This window comes from Mauremys reevesii, linkage group 11, assembly GCF_016161935.1.
Source record: "Mauremys reevesii isolate NIE-2019 linkage group 11, ASM1616193v1, whole genome shotgun sequence".
NCBI lineage: Eukaryota > Metazoa > Chordata > Testudines > Geoemydidae > Mauremys > Mauremys reevesii.
The window spans coordinates 76631158-76649151 of NC_052633.1; the positions used below are offsets into that span (position 1 = coordinate 76631158).

A 17994-nucleotide genomic window follows, 5' to 3' on the forward strand; every position below is an offset into this window, starting at 1 on the left:
TGACAGTCTTATTTCTTCCTCCACAGGATACTTTTCCATGCCACTCTGCCTGGCCTTTAGCAGAGACCACTGCAGCAAACAAGCCAAAATGGCTTCAGGACACCACCAGCATCTGAGCTATGCCGTTGTTACCCTCAGCAGTGAGATACAGGCTAACATCACCCCCCGTCTGTTGAAAACAGGACCAATACTCAGTGCCATTGCCCTATATACCTGTACCCATGGCAGTAGTGACAGAAATATTATTCTTTCATACAACCAAAAAGCTTAATGCCTCCCTCCTTCCCCCTGGTCTTCACCCTCACCCAGCCATACTCACAAGGCTGGGACTATGCCATGGTACTCCAGACCTGACGTGTCAATAAGCATGTCTTGTTAAATATGTTAATAAGGGAATGGAGTTTTGAAGCTCATCTTTCCTTTTCTGTTCTGACTGTACATCCAATGATCCACCTGGTTTACCTGTAGCTGCTGCTATTGCAGCCCTGATGGGCACTCCCTCCCTGCAGAACATCTGACCCTGATGAGGATGAGAAAGAAGAGTACTAGGGAGAATACGTTCCGTGAGAATCTGCAAGTCAGCACTGCACTGGACCGCAAACAAAGGGCCTGGCAGGCCAACCCACAGCATGCAGGAGGACAGAGGGGACAGATGCAGGTATCATAGCAAGAAAAGGAGAGGAAGATGCACAAGGACACAAAGGGGCTTCTTGGGCAACAAACAAATGCTACAGACGCTGGTTGACCTACATGTCCTACAGTCACAAACAAAGGACTGCAAAGGGTGTCGAGAACTCCATGGTAGCTGCCTCCTACACCCTCTGCACCCAACATACCAAGTGGCATCATGAGCACATCCCTATGCTTACCACTGTGCACCGATGGACAGGAAAGAAAATCAGAGCTTCACATGTCAGCTGTGGTTCTCACAGGTCAGTGTGTTTAGCCAAAACGGATGATATTTTTGCACCAAAATGGACAGAAGGGTTTGCTGCTTTTCCAGTTTTAAAGTTCCGTTCTGTTAATTTATGTTCAATATTTGCATTGTCTTGTTTGCACATTTTGCCCTGTTTGAGTGACAAGTTTCTTTTTTTTTGGAAAATAAACTCATTTGTATTAGTTCACAGTACAGACTGCAGAGCACAGACGCAAGGCATCCACTATTTGTGAGCAAACAGCACCACAGAACTCATAGGTTCAAGACACCCCAGTCATGTGTAGATGCACAGCAAGCCCTACATAGTGCAAAGGTTCGGTAAAACAGTGTAATACTTGTACATTTACACCAAGCACTAGACAATTCTAGGAGGCCATAAACCTTCAGGGCCAGGGCCGTACCAGGCACACAGCACTACTGTGGTTGACCATTAGAAGTTCTTTCAAAGCCTCCTTCAACCACTCAGCTCCACAATAAGCTATTATAATGGCCCTGGTGTTTGCCTCTTCAAACTCAGCTGCTCCACTTCCACCCTGTTGGCAGTTTTTAATATACTCTGGGGCTACAAGATGTGCCATTTACTGCTGCAGATCCATCCACAGCAGGAGATGATTAACAGCCCTATACACTTGCATGACAACAGCCCCCACTGTGGCTTTTCCAACTCCAAAATGATTTCCCACTGACCGGCGCGGCAAGCTTCCAGACTGGTCACCACTCTTCTCCTCTGTCACTGCAGCTCAGTCTGGTGTGTCTGCGCTGGAGAGCTGGGGTGAGCTCAGCATACAGATCCAGGAATGTGGCCTTTCACACCCAAAAGTTCTGCAGCCACTGCTCACCCTCCCAAACCTGCATTATGATGTGATGCCACCAGTCAGTGCTCATTTCTTGGGCCCACAAGCAGCACTCCACCATCTGCAGCTGTTCTGTGAATGCCACTAGAACCCTGAATTGTTTTTTGCTGTACCCCATAACAATCTGTCCTTGAAGAAATTGTGACGTCCTTTGCCGTTCTTCCTGCCAGTGTGCAACAGCAAACACAGGATGAACGATCCTCTGGTATCTGCAATGTTCATGAGAACAGCGCAGAACTGAGAGATCCAGGCTTCTGATGGAGATGGCAGGCACCAAGAAGTGCCATGTGGGTTTGTAAAATTAAAAAAAGGGCATGAAAATTATTGGCTGGCATTATGGGATGGAGAAAGTTGCATGGTGGGGAACTTGACCCCTAACTCCTTGAGATTCCCTGAGAGACATATTTCTAGTCCACAACACAATGCACCCTCAGACTTACAAAGCTTGAGCCAGACAGCTAGCTCATCCATGCCCCAGTCTCCACCAGATACTGTTAACATTCACACACATTTTATGATTTACCCTTCAGTTTATTCACTACAATGCCAACCCAACCAGGGTCTGCTTTGATATTCCTCTCTGTTGTCCTGTTTTTAACTCTGCAAAACCTTTTGGAGACCGTTTGCTGGGAAAGATGCGATACCAAATAAATACATGTCATTACAGGAACACTATGGTTCCACATTCTACCTGAGGAATTGCAAGCATTGGGGGCACAGAAGCAAGTACTTTGACACACATGCCATAGGTTGCCTACCCCTGCTCTATTGCATGTGTGCCAAAGGTGGCACGCAAGCGGATTTTCAGTGGCACTCACACTGCCCGGGTCCTGGCCATCAGTCCAGGGGGTTCTGCATTTTAATTTAATTTTAAATGAAACTTAAACATTTTAAAAACCTTATTTACTTTACATACAATAGTTTAGTTATACATTATAGACTTATGGAAAGAGACCTTCTAAAAATGTTAAAATGTATTACTGGCACGCAAAACCTTAAATTAGAGTGAATAAATGAAGACTTGCACACCACTTCTGAAAGGTTGCCAACCCCTGCAATAGAGGGATAACCATATACTTCTCAAATGAACCCATCCTGGGATAGGGATACAGAGAAATCTGCTCCAGTAGTCCAACCTACCCCAGCAGAACTGCTAAGCTTACCATAATCATTCTCCCTTCTTCCCCACAAAAATCACAGGGCACCTTTTCATTACAGACCTTCAGGGAGAGAGTCTTCTGCAAGATGTCAAACAAGAACTGGGCCTGGAGAATGGCAGATGTGTCAGATGGATGTGACGGAAGGGCAATGAAACCATGGTTCTGGTTCCGAGACACCAGATGCTGCTCAAAGACCTGCGTCAGGTGCTGCAGAGTGGAGGTGAGCAAGGTGAGGGTGCTAGTGCCATCTAGAACCAAGTCTCCTGTGAAAGAGATCAGACCATTAACAAACCCAATGTATCTGCAGTTCCATCCATAATTCACTTCACCACTTCCAGTAGTGTGACTGCAGGCCAGGAAGGGGACCTTTCTCCCATAGTCATGAGCCGTACCTAGCACCAATCCATTTGCCTGACATGACCGCATTAAATCACTGCCCCGGCCCGCCAGCATCCCCCACAGCCCGCACTGCCCCTCCCAGCATCCCCCCAGCCCGCACTGCCCCTCCCAGCATCCCCCCAGCCCGCACTGCCCCAGCCCCCACCCGCCAGCATCCCCCAGCCCGCACTGCCCCGCCTCCGCCAGCATCCCCAGCCCGCACTGCCCCAGCCCCCTCCAGCATCCCCAGCCCCACTGCCCCTCCCAGCATCCCCCAGCCTGCACCGCCCCGCCAGCATCCCCAGCCCGCACCGCCCCGCCTCCGCCAGCATCCCCAGCCCCACTGCCCCTGCCCCAGCATCCCCAGCCCGCACTGCCCCAGCCTCCGCCAGCATCCCCAGCCTGCACTGCCCCAGCCTCCCAGCATCCCCAGCCCGCACCGCCCCAGCATCCCCAGCCCGCACTGCCCCAGCCCCACCCGCCAGCATCCCCAGCCCCACTGCCCCTCCCAGCATCCCCAGCCCCACTGCCCCAGCCCCACCCACCAGCATCCCCCAGCCCGCACTGCCCCCGCCCCAGCATCCCCAGCCCGCACCGCCCCAGCCCTCCTCGGGGGATCCCACGGGCCGAGCCTGGGATCCGGCGGCGCCTCACCGGAGTCCTGGAGAAGCCGCGCTAAGCCCTGGACCAGCATCTCCCCGGGTGCCGCAGGCGCCATCTGTAGGGGGCGGGGAGAAGCGTCAGTCCCAGCCCGCCCGCGCGCCCCCCGCCGCGCCGGGAAGCCCGTTGCGCGGCCCCGGGCGGGACAGGCCTGGGGGGCGGACGGGCCCCGCGTGACCTCCCTCCCCGCGGCCGAGACCGGCCCTCCCCGGGCAGCACCCGCGGGGCTCCGGCAGGAGGGGGCCGGGATCCAGCTCCCGCTCCCGCCCCCGGACTGAGACCCCGGGGCTGCCCCGCGCCTGGACCTCACACACTTCCGTGTTACCATAGAGTCTGAGAGTCTCACGGGCAGAGCGGCTCCCCCGGGCGCCCCTCACTTCCGCGTTACCATAGAGTCCAAAAACCACGGGCAGAGCGGCTCCCCCGGGCGCCCTTCATTACTGCGCTACCATAGAGTCCGCCTCAGAGAGTCACCCGCCAGGCAAGAGCAAAACGTAGCGCTGGGGTCACTCCCTCCGCCCCCTACAAACACACCCACCCTTCCCCTCCCCCTCTACAGACCCCCCCAACCCCTGTCCCTCCACACCCCTCCCCCCACAAACACACCCACCCTTCCCCTCCCCCTCTACAGACCGCCCCCCCAACCCCTGTCCCTCCACACCCGTCCTCCCGCCCCACCATCTTCACCCCTCCCCACAAACACACCCACCCTTCCCTCCCCTCTACAGACCGCCCCCAACCCCTGTCCCTCCACACCCCTCCCCACAAACACACCCACCCTCCCCTCCCCAGACCCCAACCCCTGTCCCTCCACACCCGTCCTCCGCCCCACCATCTTCACCCCTCCCCACAAACACACCCACCCTTCCCCTCCCCTCTACAGACCGCCCCCAACCCCTGTCCCTCCACACCCCTCCCCCACAAACACACCCACCCTCCCCTCCCCAGACCCCCAACCCCTGTCCCTCCACACCTCCCCACAAACACACCCACCCTTCCCCTCCCCCTCTACAGACCGCCCCAACCCCTGTCCCTCCACACCGTCCTCCCGCCCCACCATCTTCACCCCTCCCCACAAACACACCCACCCTCCCCTCCCCAGACCCCCAAACCCCTCTCCGCCCCACCGTCCCCACAAACACACCCACCCTCCCCTCTACAGACCCCCAACCCTGTCCCTCCACACCCGTCCTCCCGCCCCACCATCTTCACCCCTCCCCACAAACACACCCACCCTTCCCCTCCCCTCTACAGACCCCCAACCCCTGTCCCTCCACACCCCTCCCCACAAACACACCCACCCTCCTCCACAGACCCCCAAACCCCTCCATCCCCACCGTCTACAACCCCAGAACCCCCTCCCCACAAACATACCCACCCTCCCCTCTACAGACCCCCAACCCCTGTCCCTCCACACCGTCCTCCCGCCCCACCATCTTCACCCCTCCCCACAAACACACCCACCCTCCCTCTACAGACCCCCGAACCCCTCCATCCCCACACTCCGCCCTGGGACTCCCACCTCCCCTCCCCTCTATCATCTCACACCCCCGTCTACAACCCCCGTTCCCCCAGACCCCTCCATCCCCACCGTCTACAACCCCCTCCCCTACAAACACACCCACCCTCCTCTACAGACCCCCCAAACCCCTGTCCCTCCACACCCGTCCTCCCGCCCCACCATCTTCACCCCTCCCCACAAACACACCCACCCTCCCCTCCCCTCCACAGACCCCCAAACCCCTCTCCCTCCACACCCGTCCTCCCGCCCCACCATCTTCACCCCTCCCCACAAACACACCCACCCTCCTCCACAGACCCCCAACCCCTGTCCTCCACACCCGTCCTCCCGCCCCACCATCTTCACCCCTCCCCACAAACACACCCCCAACCCCTCCATCCCCACCTCCGCCCCCGGACTCCCAGCTCCCCTCCATCATCTCTCACACCCCGTCTACAACCCCCGTTCCCCCAGACCCCTCCATCCCCACCGTCTACAACCCCACAAACACACCACCTTCCCCTCCCCTCTACAGACCCCCTGAACCCCTCCATTCCCATAGTCTACAACCCCCAACCCCTCTACCACCCCACCCTCTTCATCCTCACCCCCCCGCCCCGGGACCCCCAGCTCCCCTCTATCACCTCACACACCCCCACCCCGTCTACAACCCCCGAACCCTCTACCACCCCACCGTCCTCTCCTCCCGCCCCACCATCTTCCCCGCTCCCCTCCCCTAGAAACACACCCATCCTTCCCCTCCCCTCTACAGACCCCCTGAACTTCTCCATCCCCACCCCTCCATCCTCACCCCCGCCCTGGGACCCCAGCTCCCCTACCACCCCTCCCCTCCACACCCATCCTCCCGCCCCACCATCTTTCCCCTCCCCTACAGACCCCACCACCACCCCACCCTCCGCCCCTGGAGCCCCTCGGCTCTACTCCGTCCTCCCGCTCTACAGACTTCCCCGAACTTCTCTATAGACCCCCCCGGGACCCCCCCAGCGCTCTGAGCCTTCACTCTAGAGACACCCCGGCCCCGGGACCCCCCCAGCGCTCTGACCCTTCACTCTAGAGACACCCCGCCTCCCTCCACCCCCCAGGCTCGGGCTAGGCTCGCCACCAGCGCGCTTGCCCCTCTCCACCCGGCAGGTAAGTGGCGGAGAAGCCGGGCTGCAGCTCCGCGATCCCGGCATGAGCCGCGGGGTTCACACGCTGCTCGCCTGTACCGGAGCCCAGGAGTGACTCCGGTGTCGCCCGCCGCTGGATGCCAGTTCCGCGCAGCGATCCGGAGTCGGCGGATGGTCCCGCGCTGACCAGCCCGTGCGGTGCGGGGGCCGGGCTGTCTGGGGCCACCGGCCGGGGGTTGCTCTGTGGCCCACGGATCCGGAGGGGCGAGGCAGCCCGCGGAGGAGCCGGCTCCCCGGCCGCAACCTACCTGGGATGGTGCCGGATGGCGGGGCTGAGCCGGGGCACGTGATGGGAGCGACCCTGGCAGAGCGGGTGGGGGTGGTGGCAGCTCCCTCCGCCCCTTATATCAGCCCCTGCAGGTGAGCTCCGGCGTGCCAGGGGTGGGGCCTCGCTGGGGTGGGGGGCGCTGCAGGGGGTTCCTCGGGAATCAGCCCTGGGGTAACAACCCCAAATCACCAATTACTGATAGGCATTTAATTTCAGAGAGGGGAACTATGCAAAAATGAGGAGGTTAGTTAAACAGAAATTAAAAGGTACAGTGACTAGAGCAGGGGTCGGCAACCTTTGGTGTGCCGAGTTTTCATTCATTCACTCTAATTTAAGGTTCCACATACCAGTCATACATTTTAACGTTTTTAGAAGGTCTCTTTCTATAAGTTTATAATATATAACTAAACTATTGTTGTGTGTAAAGTAAATAAGGTTTTTAAAATGTTTATGAAGCTTCATTTAAAAGCTGGACTGGTGGTCAGGACCTGGGCAGTGTGAGTGCCACTGAAAATCAACTTGGTGCTGCCTTCAGCCCCCGTGCCATAGGTTGCCTGCCCCTGGACTAGAGTGAAGTCCCTGCAGGCTGCATGGACACTTCTCAAAGACATCATAATAGAGGCCCAACATAAATGTAGACCCCAAATTAAAAAACACAGTAAAAGAACTAAAAAAGAGCAAGCGCTCTTTAACAACCATGTCAAAGAAGCAATGAGAGATAAAAAGGCATCTTTTAAAAAGTGGCAGTCAAATCCCAGTGAGGTAAATAGAAAGGAGCGTAAACACTGCCAAATTAAGTGTAAAAATGTAATAAGAAAAGTCAAAGAGGAGTTTGAAGAACAGCTAGTCAAAAACTCAAAAGGTAATAAAATGTTTTTAAGTGCATCAGAAGCAGGAAGCCTGCTAAACAACCAGTAGGGCCCCTGGACCATTGAGATACAAAAGGAGCACTTAAAAGATGATAAAGTCTGCGGAGAAACTAAATTAATGCTTTGCTTCAGTCTTCACGGCTGAGGATGTTAGGGAGATTCCCAAACCTGAGCCGTCCTTTGTAGGTGACCAATCTGAGGAACTGTCACAGATTGAAGTGTCACTAGAGGAGGTTTTGGAATTAATTGATAAACTTAACAGTAACAAGTCACTGGGACCAGATGGCATTCACCCAAGAGTTCTGAAAGAACTCAAATGTGAAATTGCAGAACTATTAACTATGGTTTGTAACCTGTTCTTTAAATCAGTTTCTGTACCCAATGACTGAAAGATAGCTAAGGTAACTCCAAAATTTAAAAAGGGCTTTAGAGGTGATCCCGGCAATTACAGACCAATAAGTCTAACATCAGTACCGGGCAAAAATAAAATTGTCAGACACCTAGAAGAACATAACTTGCTGGGCAAAAGTCAACATGGTTTCTGTAAAGGGAAATCATGCCTTATTAATCTATTAGAGTTCTTTTAAGGGGTCAACAAACATGTGGACAAGGGGGATCCAGTGGACATAGTGTACTTAGATTTCCAGAAAGCCTTTAACAAGGTCCCTCACCAAAGGCTGTTACATAAATTAAGCTGTCATGGGATAAAAGGGAAGGTCCTTTCATGGATTGAGAACTGTTTAAAAGACAGGGAACAAAGGGTAGGAATTAATGGTAAATTCTCAGAATGGAGAGGGGTAACTAGTGGTGTTCCCCAAGGGTCAGTCCTGGGACCAATCCTATTCATAAATGATCTGGAGAAAGGGGTAAACAATGAGGTGGCAAAGTTTGCAGATGATACTAAACTGCTCAAGATAAAGCAGCAAAGAATCCTGGGGCACCTTATAGACTAACAGACGTTTTGGAGCATGAGCTTTCGTGGGTGAATACCCACTTCTTCGGATGCAAGTGGTGGAAATTTCCAGGGGCAGGTATATTGCAGGTATATGCAAGCAAGAAGCAAGCTTGTTATCTCTAGCTAGCTTGCTTCTTGCTTGCATATATATACCTGCCCCTGGAAATTTCTGCAGTACCTGCAGCCCGCAGTACACATCTCCTAGGCCACTTTTGTGTTGTGCCTTTATAAACACCAGGTGGGTCCCGTTATCCACACTTATCAAAAGGGAAACCGAGTCAACTTGGAAATGAACGACTAAGTGTGCAGGGGGTGTTTGGCGAGGCTGGGAAGGGAACCCAGATCTGCTTGGCTGCTTCTCGGCCTTTGCTGCAGGGAAACAGCTCCCTGGCTGTGCTCTGTCCCCTGGTGATAGACCTGGCCTGGGAGACTACGGGGTGGCTGTGGACATTGGGCCCAGGGCTGTGTATTGCCTGCATGGCTCCAGGAGCCCCTCGGGCACTGCACATGATACAATGTCCGTACCTGATTGTGGGGAGAGAACTGGGAAAGCAGAGAGGGAATGTGTGAGGGGTGTGGGTGCAGACGGTGTGTATGACTATGTGATGAGAAGGGAAGGTGAGCAGAAGAGGCAGATAGGCGTGTGGGGAACTGGGGGTGTGGGAGCAGGTGGGTGTATGTGGTCGTATTAGGGGGCATGTGTACAGTGCGGGCTGCGGCCTTGTGTGTGTTCTGGAAAGTGGGAATTGTGAGGCTATTTGCACCTCAGTGTGCACAGACCAGCCTGCGGGTGGGGCGGGAGTGTGGAATGGGGGGTATCATTCACCTGGGGTGGGAGTGGGCACATTGGACCAGTGTGCACACACCAGCCTGCGGGGTGGGGGGTGAGAGGTAGCATGCACCTGGGGTGGGAGTGGGAGTGCGGGGAGGGGTGTGTGGAATGAGAGGGACAAGGAGTGTGGAATGAGAGCGGGGCGTAGCATGCACCTGGGGTGGGAGTGGGCACGTGTGACCGGTGTGCACAGACCAGATTGCGGGAGGGGGTGTGTGGAATGAGAGGGACGAGGAGTGTGGAATGAGAGCGGGGTGTAGCATGCACCTGGGGTGGGAGTGGGCACATGTGACCAGTGTGCCCACACCAGCCTACGGGGGCAGCTTGCATGTGCCAGGGGTGGGGGCACATGTGACCGTGTGCACAGACCAGATTGCGGTGTGTGTGTGTGGAATGAGAGGGGACAAGGTGTGTGGAATGAGAGCGGGGCTAGCATGCACCTGGGGTGGGAGTGGGCACATGTGACCAGTGTGCATACACCAGCCTGCGGGGGTATCATTCACCTGGGGTGGGAGTGGCTACGTGTGACCAGTGTGCCCACACCAGCCTGCGGGGGGGGGCGGGTTGCATGTGCCAGGAGTGGGGGCACGTGTGACCAGTCTGCACAGAGCAGCCTGCGGGGGCGGTTGCATGTGCCAGGAGTGGGGCACGTGTGACCAGTGTGCACAGAGCAGCCTGCGGGAGGGCGGGTTGCATGTGCCAGGGGTGGGGGCACGTGTGACCAGTGTGCACAGAGCAGCCTGCGGGGAGGGCGGATTGCATGTGCCAGGAGTGGGGCGGGGGGGCACGTGTGACCAGTGTGCACAGACCAGCCTGCGGCGCGGGGGAGGGATTGCATGCCCCGGGGTGGGAGCGGGCACTGTGACGGCAGCGCGCAGGGTAACGCGCGGAGCTGGCCCCGCGTTCGCGCTGCGCGGCGCCTTGCGGGCCGGGGGAAGCCGGTCGCTGGAGCTGGTGCGGAGCAGCGGCGGGAGGCGTGTGTCTCCAGGCTGTCGCCTGTGCCGGAGGCCGCCCCAGCCCTGCGTGACTCACGGCGGCCGGGCTCGGCGCTCGGTGCTCGCGGCGCGGAGCCCGATGCGGTGCATGGCTGTGTGGCTGCTGGAGAAGCGGAGGCGGCGGCGGTGCCTGACCCAGCTGCCCTCCCTGGCCCTCGGCAGGGACATGGCCGCATGTTGAGAGCTGTCCGGCGGCGGCCCGAGCGGGGCGGGAGGGAGTCCTGCCCAGCGCCGTGTGTCCGGGGACCCTGGCCGGAGGCGAGCGGCTCTGCTTCCTTCTCCGCGGTTGCGAGGTACGGTACTAGCCCCCCTGCCCTCCAGCCTCTCGCCTCCATCGCCCTTTCTCGGCAGCTCTGCGCCCGTGGCATTGACACAGACGTGTGGCCAGAAGCCTGTCTGGAGTCCCCATCGGCAGCTCCTCCAGCCTGGGCTGCTTCCACCCCCGCCGCGCCCAGGGCGGCCAGCCCTTGCTGGGGTCCGTGTTACCGCGGGCTGCTGCCCTGCGTTTCTGACGCGAGCTTGCAGCCTTTCCCAAAATGTCTGGGCTTGAGGGGCACCTCCCTCCGGTGCCAGCCAGGGAGCCCTGGGGCGCGGACAGCATGCAGGGGCGATCAAGGAGACGGAAAGGTTTGCGAACCACTGAAGGTGAGACAGCAAAATTACAGGGCTAGTAGCAGGTGCACAGGGCATAGGTGGGTCCCTGCCTCCCAGTGCTGCAGGCTCCTATGTAGCATGGCACCTATGCAGCCTGCACAGCGTCCTCTTCTTCCATTGCTGTAGACTCCTGCATAAACAGGGCACCAGCAAAATGTGTTCCACTCTCCGAGAGGCATGGGGTCCCGCACACATGGTGCTGGCAGAGCTGGCCTGTGAGTCTCACCTTCTGGTACCACAGGCTAACTCCTAAGTACCTGTGGTGCCGGCACACCTGATATCTGCACTATTGCTTCCTGATGCTGTGTGTTCTGTGTTTTCATGCAGTGTCCATGCACCCTACCCTGGGTCCCCATCTCCCAGTGCTGCAGGCTTTCATGCACAGCCTACATATTTGTCTGAGTCTCCCGTCACTGTTGGGTCCTGTGTACATGCAGTAGATGTCTAATCAGCTTGTGGCTCAGGCATACACACAGTGTGCACACACAATAAATTGTCAGGGTACATCTCTGTTCCTTTCTTCCTGAGCTGTATGTGTCCCTCCATAGCTACCCAGAAACCCAATTGTAGGGACCTTCCTTGTAATTGTCTCTTGTATTAATACCTCATCATCTGTGCGTGATTTCTCTGTCTAGATCAGACCAGTGCTCCATCTGGTCTAGTATCCCGTCTCTGATGGTGGCAAGTATTGGAGGCTTCAGGGGAAGGTGTAAACATCCAAAGTGGACAGTTGTGGATATTCTCCCCTCAGGCTACCCTGTCTAAAGTAACCATCATCCATGTAAATGTTGAATCCCTTTCTGAATTCTGTTGTGCTCTTGGTTTCTCTGATATCAGTGGCGATGAGTTCCATAGGTTAATTAGGTGTTGCATAAAAAGTTTTCCCCATTCCTTAGTGTTACATTTGTTAACACTTTCAGTTTCATCCTGTGTCCCCTTGTTTTTGTGTTATGAGAGAGGGGGAATAGGAGTGCAGAATCTATCTTTTCAGTTCTGGTCAAGTTCGTATACCGGGCCTACTACCATGGCATCTCAACACCTCTTTTTTATTTTGATGCTTCTCTTATATCCCCTGTTGTTCATCTCCTCTCTGAACTAAACAGTCCCAGTCAATGTCTCTGCATAGGAAAGTCTTTCCAGGCCCCTAATAATTTTCCTCACTTGTCTTTGAACTCCTCCTCTTTCTCCTTTTTCTAGCTACTTAATACCGTCTACCACCTAGATTCTCATACTGTTTCTATCTCCATCCCTCTGGTTTTATCTCAACCCACTTAGTTGGGGCTGCTGCTCTTCATGGGATTATAGATGTTAAGAGATGGAAAATGCCTCTTAGCCCACATCAAAACTCCTTTTCCAGGGAGCCTGGAACAGAATTGTTCCCCACAGGGTTCTTTCCAGCCTTGCTTTCAGTGTACCAAGCAATGGAGCGCCTACCACTTCCCTCAGGAGACAGCTCCAGAGCCTGGAAAATATTCTTGCATAGCTAGGTAAGTGTACGTGCTACAAATCCCTGTCCCCAGGAGTTTGGGTGGTCAGACTTGGCCTTCTCACTGGGCCCTTCTTACAAAGAACATCACCCATTTCAGACCCAGTGTTACCTCTAATCCAGAAGAATGTAGAGGACCAAATTCAGAGGTGGTGCAGGTTAGGCTCCTTACAGTGAGACTATCTTAAGCCTATCTAGGACCTATTCTTCCAATAGGGAAGGAATCTTAAGGCTTCCATCCTGCAGGTTGCTCCAAGAGGAGGGATCCCAGCACCAGCATGGAATCCCACTGAAGTAAATGGAGAACTGTGCGGTGGGAGTTGCCTAAGTTACAGTAACATGCCTCCTTTAATTTATATCCTCTCACCCACTCTTATTAGCAGCTTTCCTCGCTGTCTTCCTCTTTCCCAGCCCCTCAGCATGTGTTACAATGTAGACAGGTTCCCTTCCACTCAGCTAGACTCTGGGCCAGATTTAGAGCAGAAGTGTGTGAGCGTGGAGGCTGTACGTTACACTTGGGTAAGTGGGACAGGTTCAAGCTAGTGTAATTCATAAGCCGAGGGGGACTGGAAAAGTGTGAGCTACATCAGCGCATGCTCTTGTAGACTTTAATTCTTAGCCTCTGTTTTGAATCTGGTATGCTGTCATGCTTCTATTATTGTAAATTAATTACATCAGGAATGCTGAATCATGGACCTAGAGACAACTTTGTAGACACTAAAAGGATGAAAGTCTCAGTGTTTAAAAGTAGGTTTCAGAGTAGCAGCCGTGTTAGTCTGTATCCGCAAAAAAAAAACAGGAGTACTTGTGGCACCTTAGAGACTAACAAATTTATTTCAGCATGAGCTTTCGTGAGCTACAGCTCACTTCTTCGGATGCATAGAATGGAACACACAGACAGGAGATATTTATACATACAGAGAACATGAAAAGGTGGAAGTATGCATACCAACAGGCAGAGTCTAATCAATTGAGATGAGCTATCGTTAGCAGGAGGAAAAAAACTTTTTGAAGTGATAATTAAGATGGCCCATAGAAGGTGTGAGGAGAACTTAACATAGGGAAATAGATTCAATTGGTGTAATGACCCAACCATTCCCAGTCTTTGTTTAAACCACAGTTAATTGTATCTAGTTTGCATATTAATTCAAGTTCAGCAGTCTCTCTTTGGAGTCTGTTTTTGAAGTTTTTTTGTTGCAAAATTGCCACCTTCAAGTCTGTCACTGAGTGGTTAGAAAGGTTGAAGTGTTCTCCCACTGGTTTTTGAATGTTATGATTCCTGATGTCAGGAATTTGTGTCACAAATCTGACATCAGGAATCATAACATTCAAAAACCAGTGGGAGAACACTTCAACCTTTCTAACCACTCAGTGACAGACTTGAAGGTGGCAATTTTGCAACAAAAACTTCAAAACAGACTCCAAAGAGAGACTGCTGAACTTGAATTAATATGCAAACTAGATACAATTAACTGTGGTTTTAAACAAAGACTGGGAAATGGTCATTACACCAATTGAATCTATTTCCTATGTTAAGTTCTCTCACACCTTCTATGGGCCATCTTAATTATCACTTCAAAAGGTTTTTTTTCCTCCTGCTAACGATAGCTCATCTCAATTGATTAGACTCTGCCTGTTGTATGCATACTTCCACCTTTTCATGTTCTCTGTATGTATAAATATCTCCTGTCTGTGTGTTCCATTCTATGCATCCGAAGAAGTGAGCTGTAGCTCACGAAAGCTCATGCTGAAATAAATTTGTTAGTCTCTAAGGTGCCACAAGTACTCCTGTTTTTTTTCAGTGTTTAAAGTTTCTTTGACTGTTGTTTTTTCTTGTATTCCTCATATGAAAACCCATGTGGAGACCATAGCAGACTGGGATGTTCACATTCACTTGTAGATCTCTCTGCCACAAAATTTTCCTCAGATTAAGCCTGAATTTCCCTTTCTTAATTTCAGATTGATCCTCTTGAGTTACACTTTGTTGGGCCCCCTGAAAAAAAAATCCTTCACCGGTGTTTATACCCATGAGATCTTTCTAGACTGCTGGCATGTTCTCTCCACCCCCCGCCTTAGTCATCACTTACCCAAACTAGACTGATGTAACTCTTAATCTCTCTTTCTAAATCAATCCCTCCAGCCCTCAGACTTGTTCTTCTCTAAACTCCTTTCAGGTTATAGGATAGGAGAAAATACCCTGTGAGAATGGTAGAAGAGCCACAAGAATGATTAAAGGATCAGAAAACATATAGACTCCAGGAACGCAATTTAATTCGTTTAACAAAGAGAAGGTTAAGGGTTGACTTGATCACAGTCTGTAAGTATCTTCCTGAGCAGGACTGGCTCCAGGCACCAGCTCAGCAAGCAGCTGCTTGGGGTGGCCAACGGTGAGGGCGGCACGTCTGGGTCTTGGGTGGCAATTCAGTGGCGGGTCCCTCACTCCCTCTCGGAGCGAAGGACCTGCCACCGAATTGCCGCCCAGGACTGAAGCGGCAGCGGTAGAGCTGCAGATCGCGATCGCGGCTTTTTTTTTTTTTTTTTGCTGCTCGGGGCGGCAAAAACCCTGGAGCCGGCCCTGTTCCTGGGGAACAAATATTTGATAATGAGCTCTTCAATCTAGCAGAGGAAGGTCTAACATGATCCAGTGGTTAGAAGTTGAAGCTAGACAAATTCAGATTGGAAATAAGGTGTACGTTTTTAACAGAGTAATTAACCATTGGAACAATTTACCAAGGGTCATGGTGGATACTCACTAGCAATTTTAAAATCAAGATTGGATTTTTTTTTCAAGATCTGCTCTAGGAATTATTTTGGGTGAATTCTATGGTCTGTGTTATTCAGGAGGTCAGACTAGGCCCTTATGGCCTTGGAATCTGTGAGTCAGACCGGGAGCTCAGTATCCTGTCTCTGAAAGTATCTGGTAATAGCCGTTTCAATGGACAAGGAGATGAATGGACAAGGAGAGGACATGTTCCATACAAATCCCTAATCCTATTGTTAACCTCACTAACAATTGGCCTTACTGTATTGTGGCGCTGAGTTCCACGGGCTAATTATGCCTTCTGTAATAAAGTGTTGTTTCCTTGTGTAGGTTTTACATTTGCTGCCTTTCAGTTTCATTAAGCACTTGTTCTTATGTTGAGAGAAGGTAAGGAAAGGTGCCCGTTTTGCCTTCTCTCTGCCATACCTTACTATACATACCTTTATCATGTCCCCTCTTAAATTGAACAGCCCCAGTGTCTTTAATCTGTCTTCAAACAGATGTTTTTCCAAGCCTCTCATAATGTTCATTTCCCATGTCTGATCCCCTTTACTTCTGCTCTATCTCTGTTTAGCTAGATGACCAGAACTGAATACAGTGTCCCCAGGAAAAGTGTCCCACGGATTTACAGAACGGCATTGGAATATTTCCATTGTTCTCCATCCCATTCCTTACAAAGCCTGACTTTGTGTTTGCCCAGGTCTCATTCCTGGGGGGGTTACAACTATTTTAGAACCCAGTGAGGTGTGTGAGAGGTTCAGTTTCATGTGGGTTCTAATGTGCATTATCTTGCATTTGTCAACACTGAGGGTGAAATTCTGGCTGTGTTGAATTAAATGACAAAACTCCCATAGACTTCAGTGGGGCCAGGATTTTGCCCTGAATTTCATATGGCCCACACTGCCCATTCTCCTAACTTTGTGAGTTCCCTCTGAAGATCTTCACAGTCTTCTCCAGTCTTGACAACCCTAAATAATTCTGTGTCATCTGTACTTTTTTGCCACCTCCTTGCTCACTGTCTTTCCAAGATCATTAATAACAGCACTGGTTGTAGAGTGGATCCTTGAGACACCAATTGCTAATGTCGTTCTGGCATTGTACCCAGAACTGAATGCAGTATCTCACACGAGATCCCACTAGAGCCACATGGAAGGGTTTTGGTCACCTTCTTGTCAGTATTGCCTGTGTGTGCAGCCTCAAAATTGCAGTGGACATTTGTAGACATATCCCGCTTCGGCGGCACTTCAGCGGCAGGGGGTCCTTCACTCGCTCCGGGTCTTCGGCAGCATTTTGGCGGGGGGTCCTTCCGTGCCAGAGAAGACCCGGAGTCAGTGAAGGACCCTCCGCTGCCAAAGTGCCGCCGAAGACCCGGACCGCCACCGGGTATTCGAATCGGGCCCCGCAGTTCCTAAAGCCGGCCCTGCCCAAGCTATTCCAGGCCACTCCAGGCAGCCTGCTGGCCCGAGCCCCAAGCCACTCTGGGCCACCTGCTGGAGCTGAGCCCCCGCTGGCTTCCCGGGAGAGGGGAGTAAGGAGGGATGTGGCAGGTAGGGGGATCTCATGGAGCAGTGGGGAATGGAAGGACATGGCGGGTGGGTGGGGAGGGATGCCTCGAGCTGTGGGAACCTCTATGGGGGGCACTGGAGTGGAGGAGAAGAGGGAATGACTCACCAGGCAGTGGTGGGCGGTGGGGACTCACCAGGCAGTCCCAGGAGTCTGGTGGTGGCCACACAAGGGGAGGCTTAGTGTCCCCTGGCCTATTATAACTGTCGCCCATGACAATGATACTCAATGTGGACCACATCCTGAAAGAAATCTTTTCCAAAGCCCTGCTACTGGCCTTCAGACAACCCCCCAACCATACCAAGCTCATCATTAGAAGCAATCTCCCCACAGACCAGGACACACCCACTCAAAGCAGCACCAGATCCTGCCAGAACAGATGCAAAGCCTGCAGATATTTTTCCACTGCTACGATGATTAATCCATAACCTGAGGTGGATTAATTTTTATTGGGACCCTGGGTTCAAACAACATTTGGGCCCCCGGAACTGGGAGGTGGGGGAAGGAGGGTTAGGCCAAGGGAGACATGGCTCTCCCACTTTTCAAAGTTATGCTGTGAAACAGGGAGAACAGGAGTTCCCAATCTCCCTTCTTTATCCCATTCAGTATTTTAGCTACTTTTCTCATGTCCTCTCTTCTTCATCTCCTTTCTAAAGTAACAGTCCAAATCTTTTCAATCTCTCTTCATAGGAGAGTTTTTTCAGGCCCTTTATCATACTCATTGCCCATCTCTGACCCCCATCTATGTCTACAGTATCCTGTGTGAGATGTGTTGGCTGGTACTGCACACACGATTGTACATTAGGCCACACCATTGATTTACATAAGGGAATTATAATATTTTCTATGTTGTTCTCCTTCCCATCCCTTATGCTCTTCACATCTTGTTTATAATTCCAGTTGCCCATTGAGCAGGGGTTTCCATTGAGCT

At 52.9% G+C, this 17994-nt stretch overlaps 2 protein-coding genes across 8 annotated transcripts in view; one reads left to right on the top strand and one right to left on the bottom strand.

The window, feature by feature from the left end:
- LOC120374742 (serine/threonine kinase 11 interacting protein) overlaps positions 1-6982 on the bottom strand; it is a 30370-nt gene extending 23388 nt beyond the window's left edge. The window contains exons 1-3 of one of the 3 annotated variants that reach the window (XM_039494870.1): positions 6929-6982; positions 3984-4047; positions 3012-3214 (exon numbers count right to left, since the gene is read on the bottom strand). In XM_039494870.1, coding sequence (XP_039350804.1) covers positions 3012-3214; positions 3984-4047 — 267 coding nt within the window. In that variant the 5' untranslated portion in view covers positions 6929-6982. Of the gene's footprint in view, positions 1-3011; positions 3215-3983; positions 4048-4303; positions 4382-6928 lie in introns of those variants that run through there. The other 2 variants (XM_039494869.1, XM_039494871.1) reach the window with 2 other exon arrangements.
- A 3558-nt stretch (positions 6983-10540) lies between these two features.
- The window catches only part of SLC4A3 (solute carrier family 4 member 3), an 85614-nt gene continuing 78160 nt past the window's right edge, over positions 10541-17994 (top strand). For all 5 annotated transcript variants that reach the window (XM_039494720.1, XM_039494723.1, XM_039494722.1 and 2 more), the window contains exon 1: positions 10541-10892. The gene's annotated coding sequence lies outside the window, so the exon portion shown is untranslated. The remainder of the gene's footprint in view (positions 10893-17994) is intronic.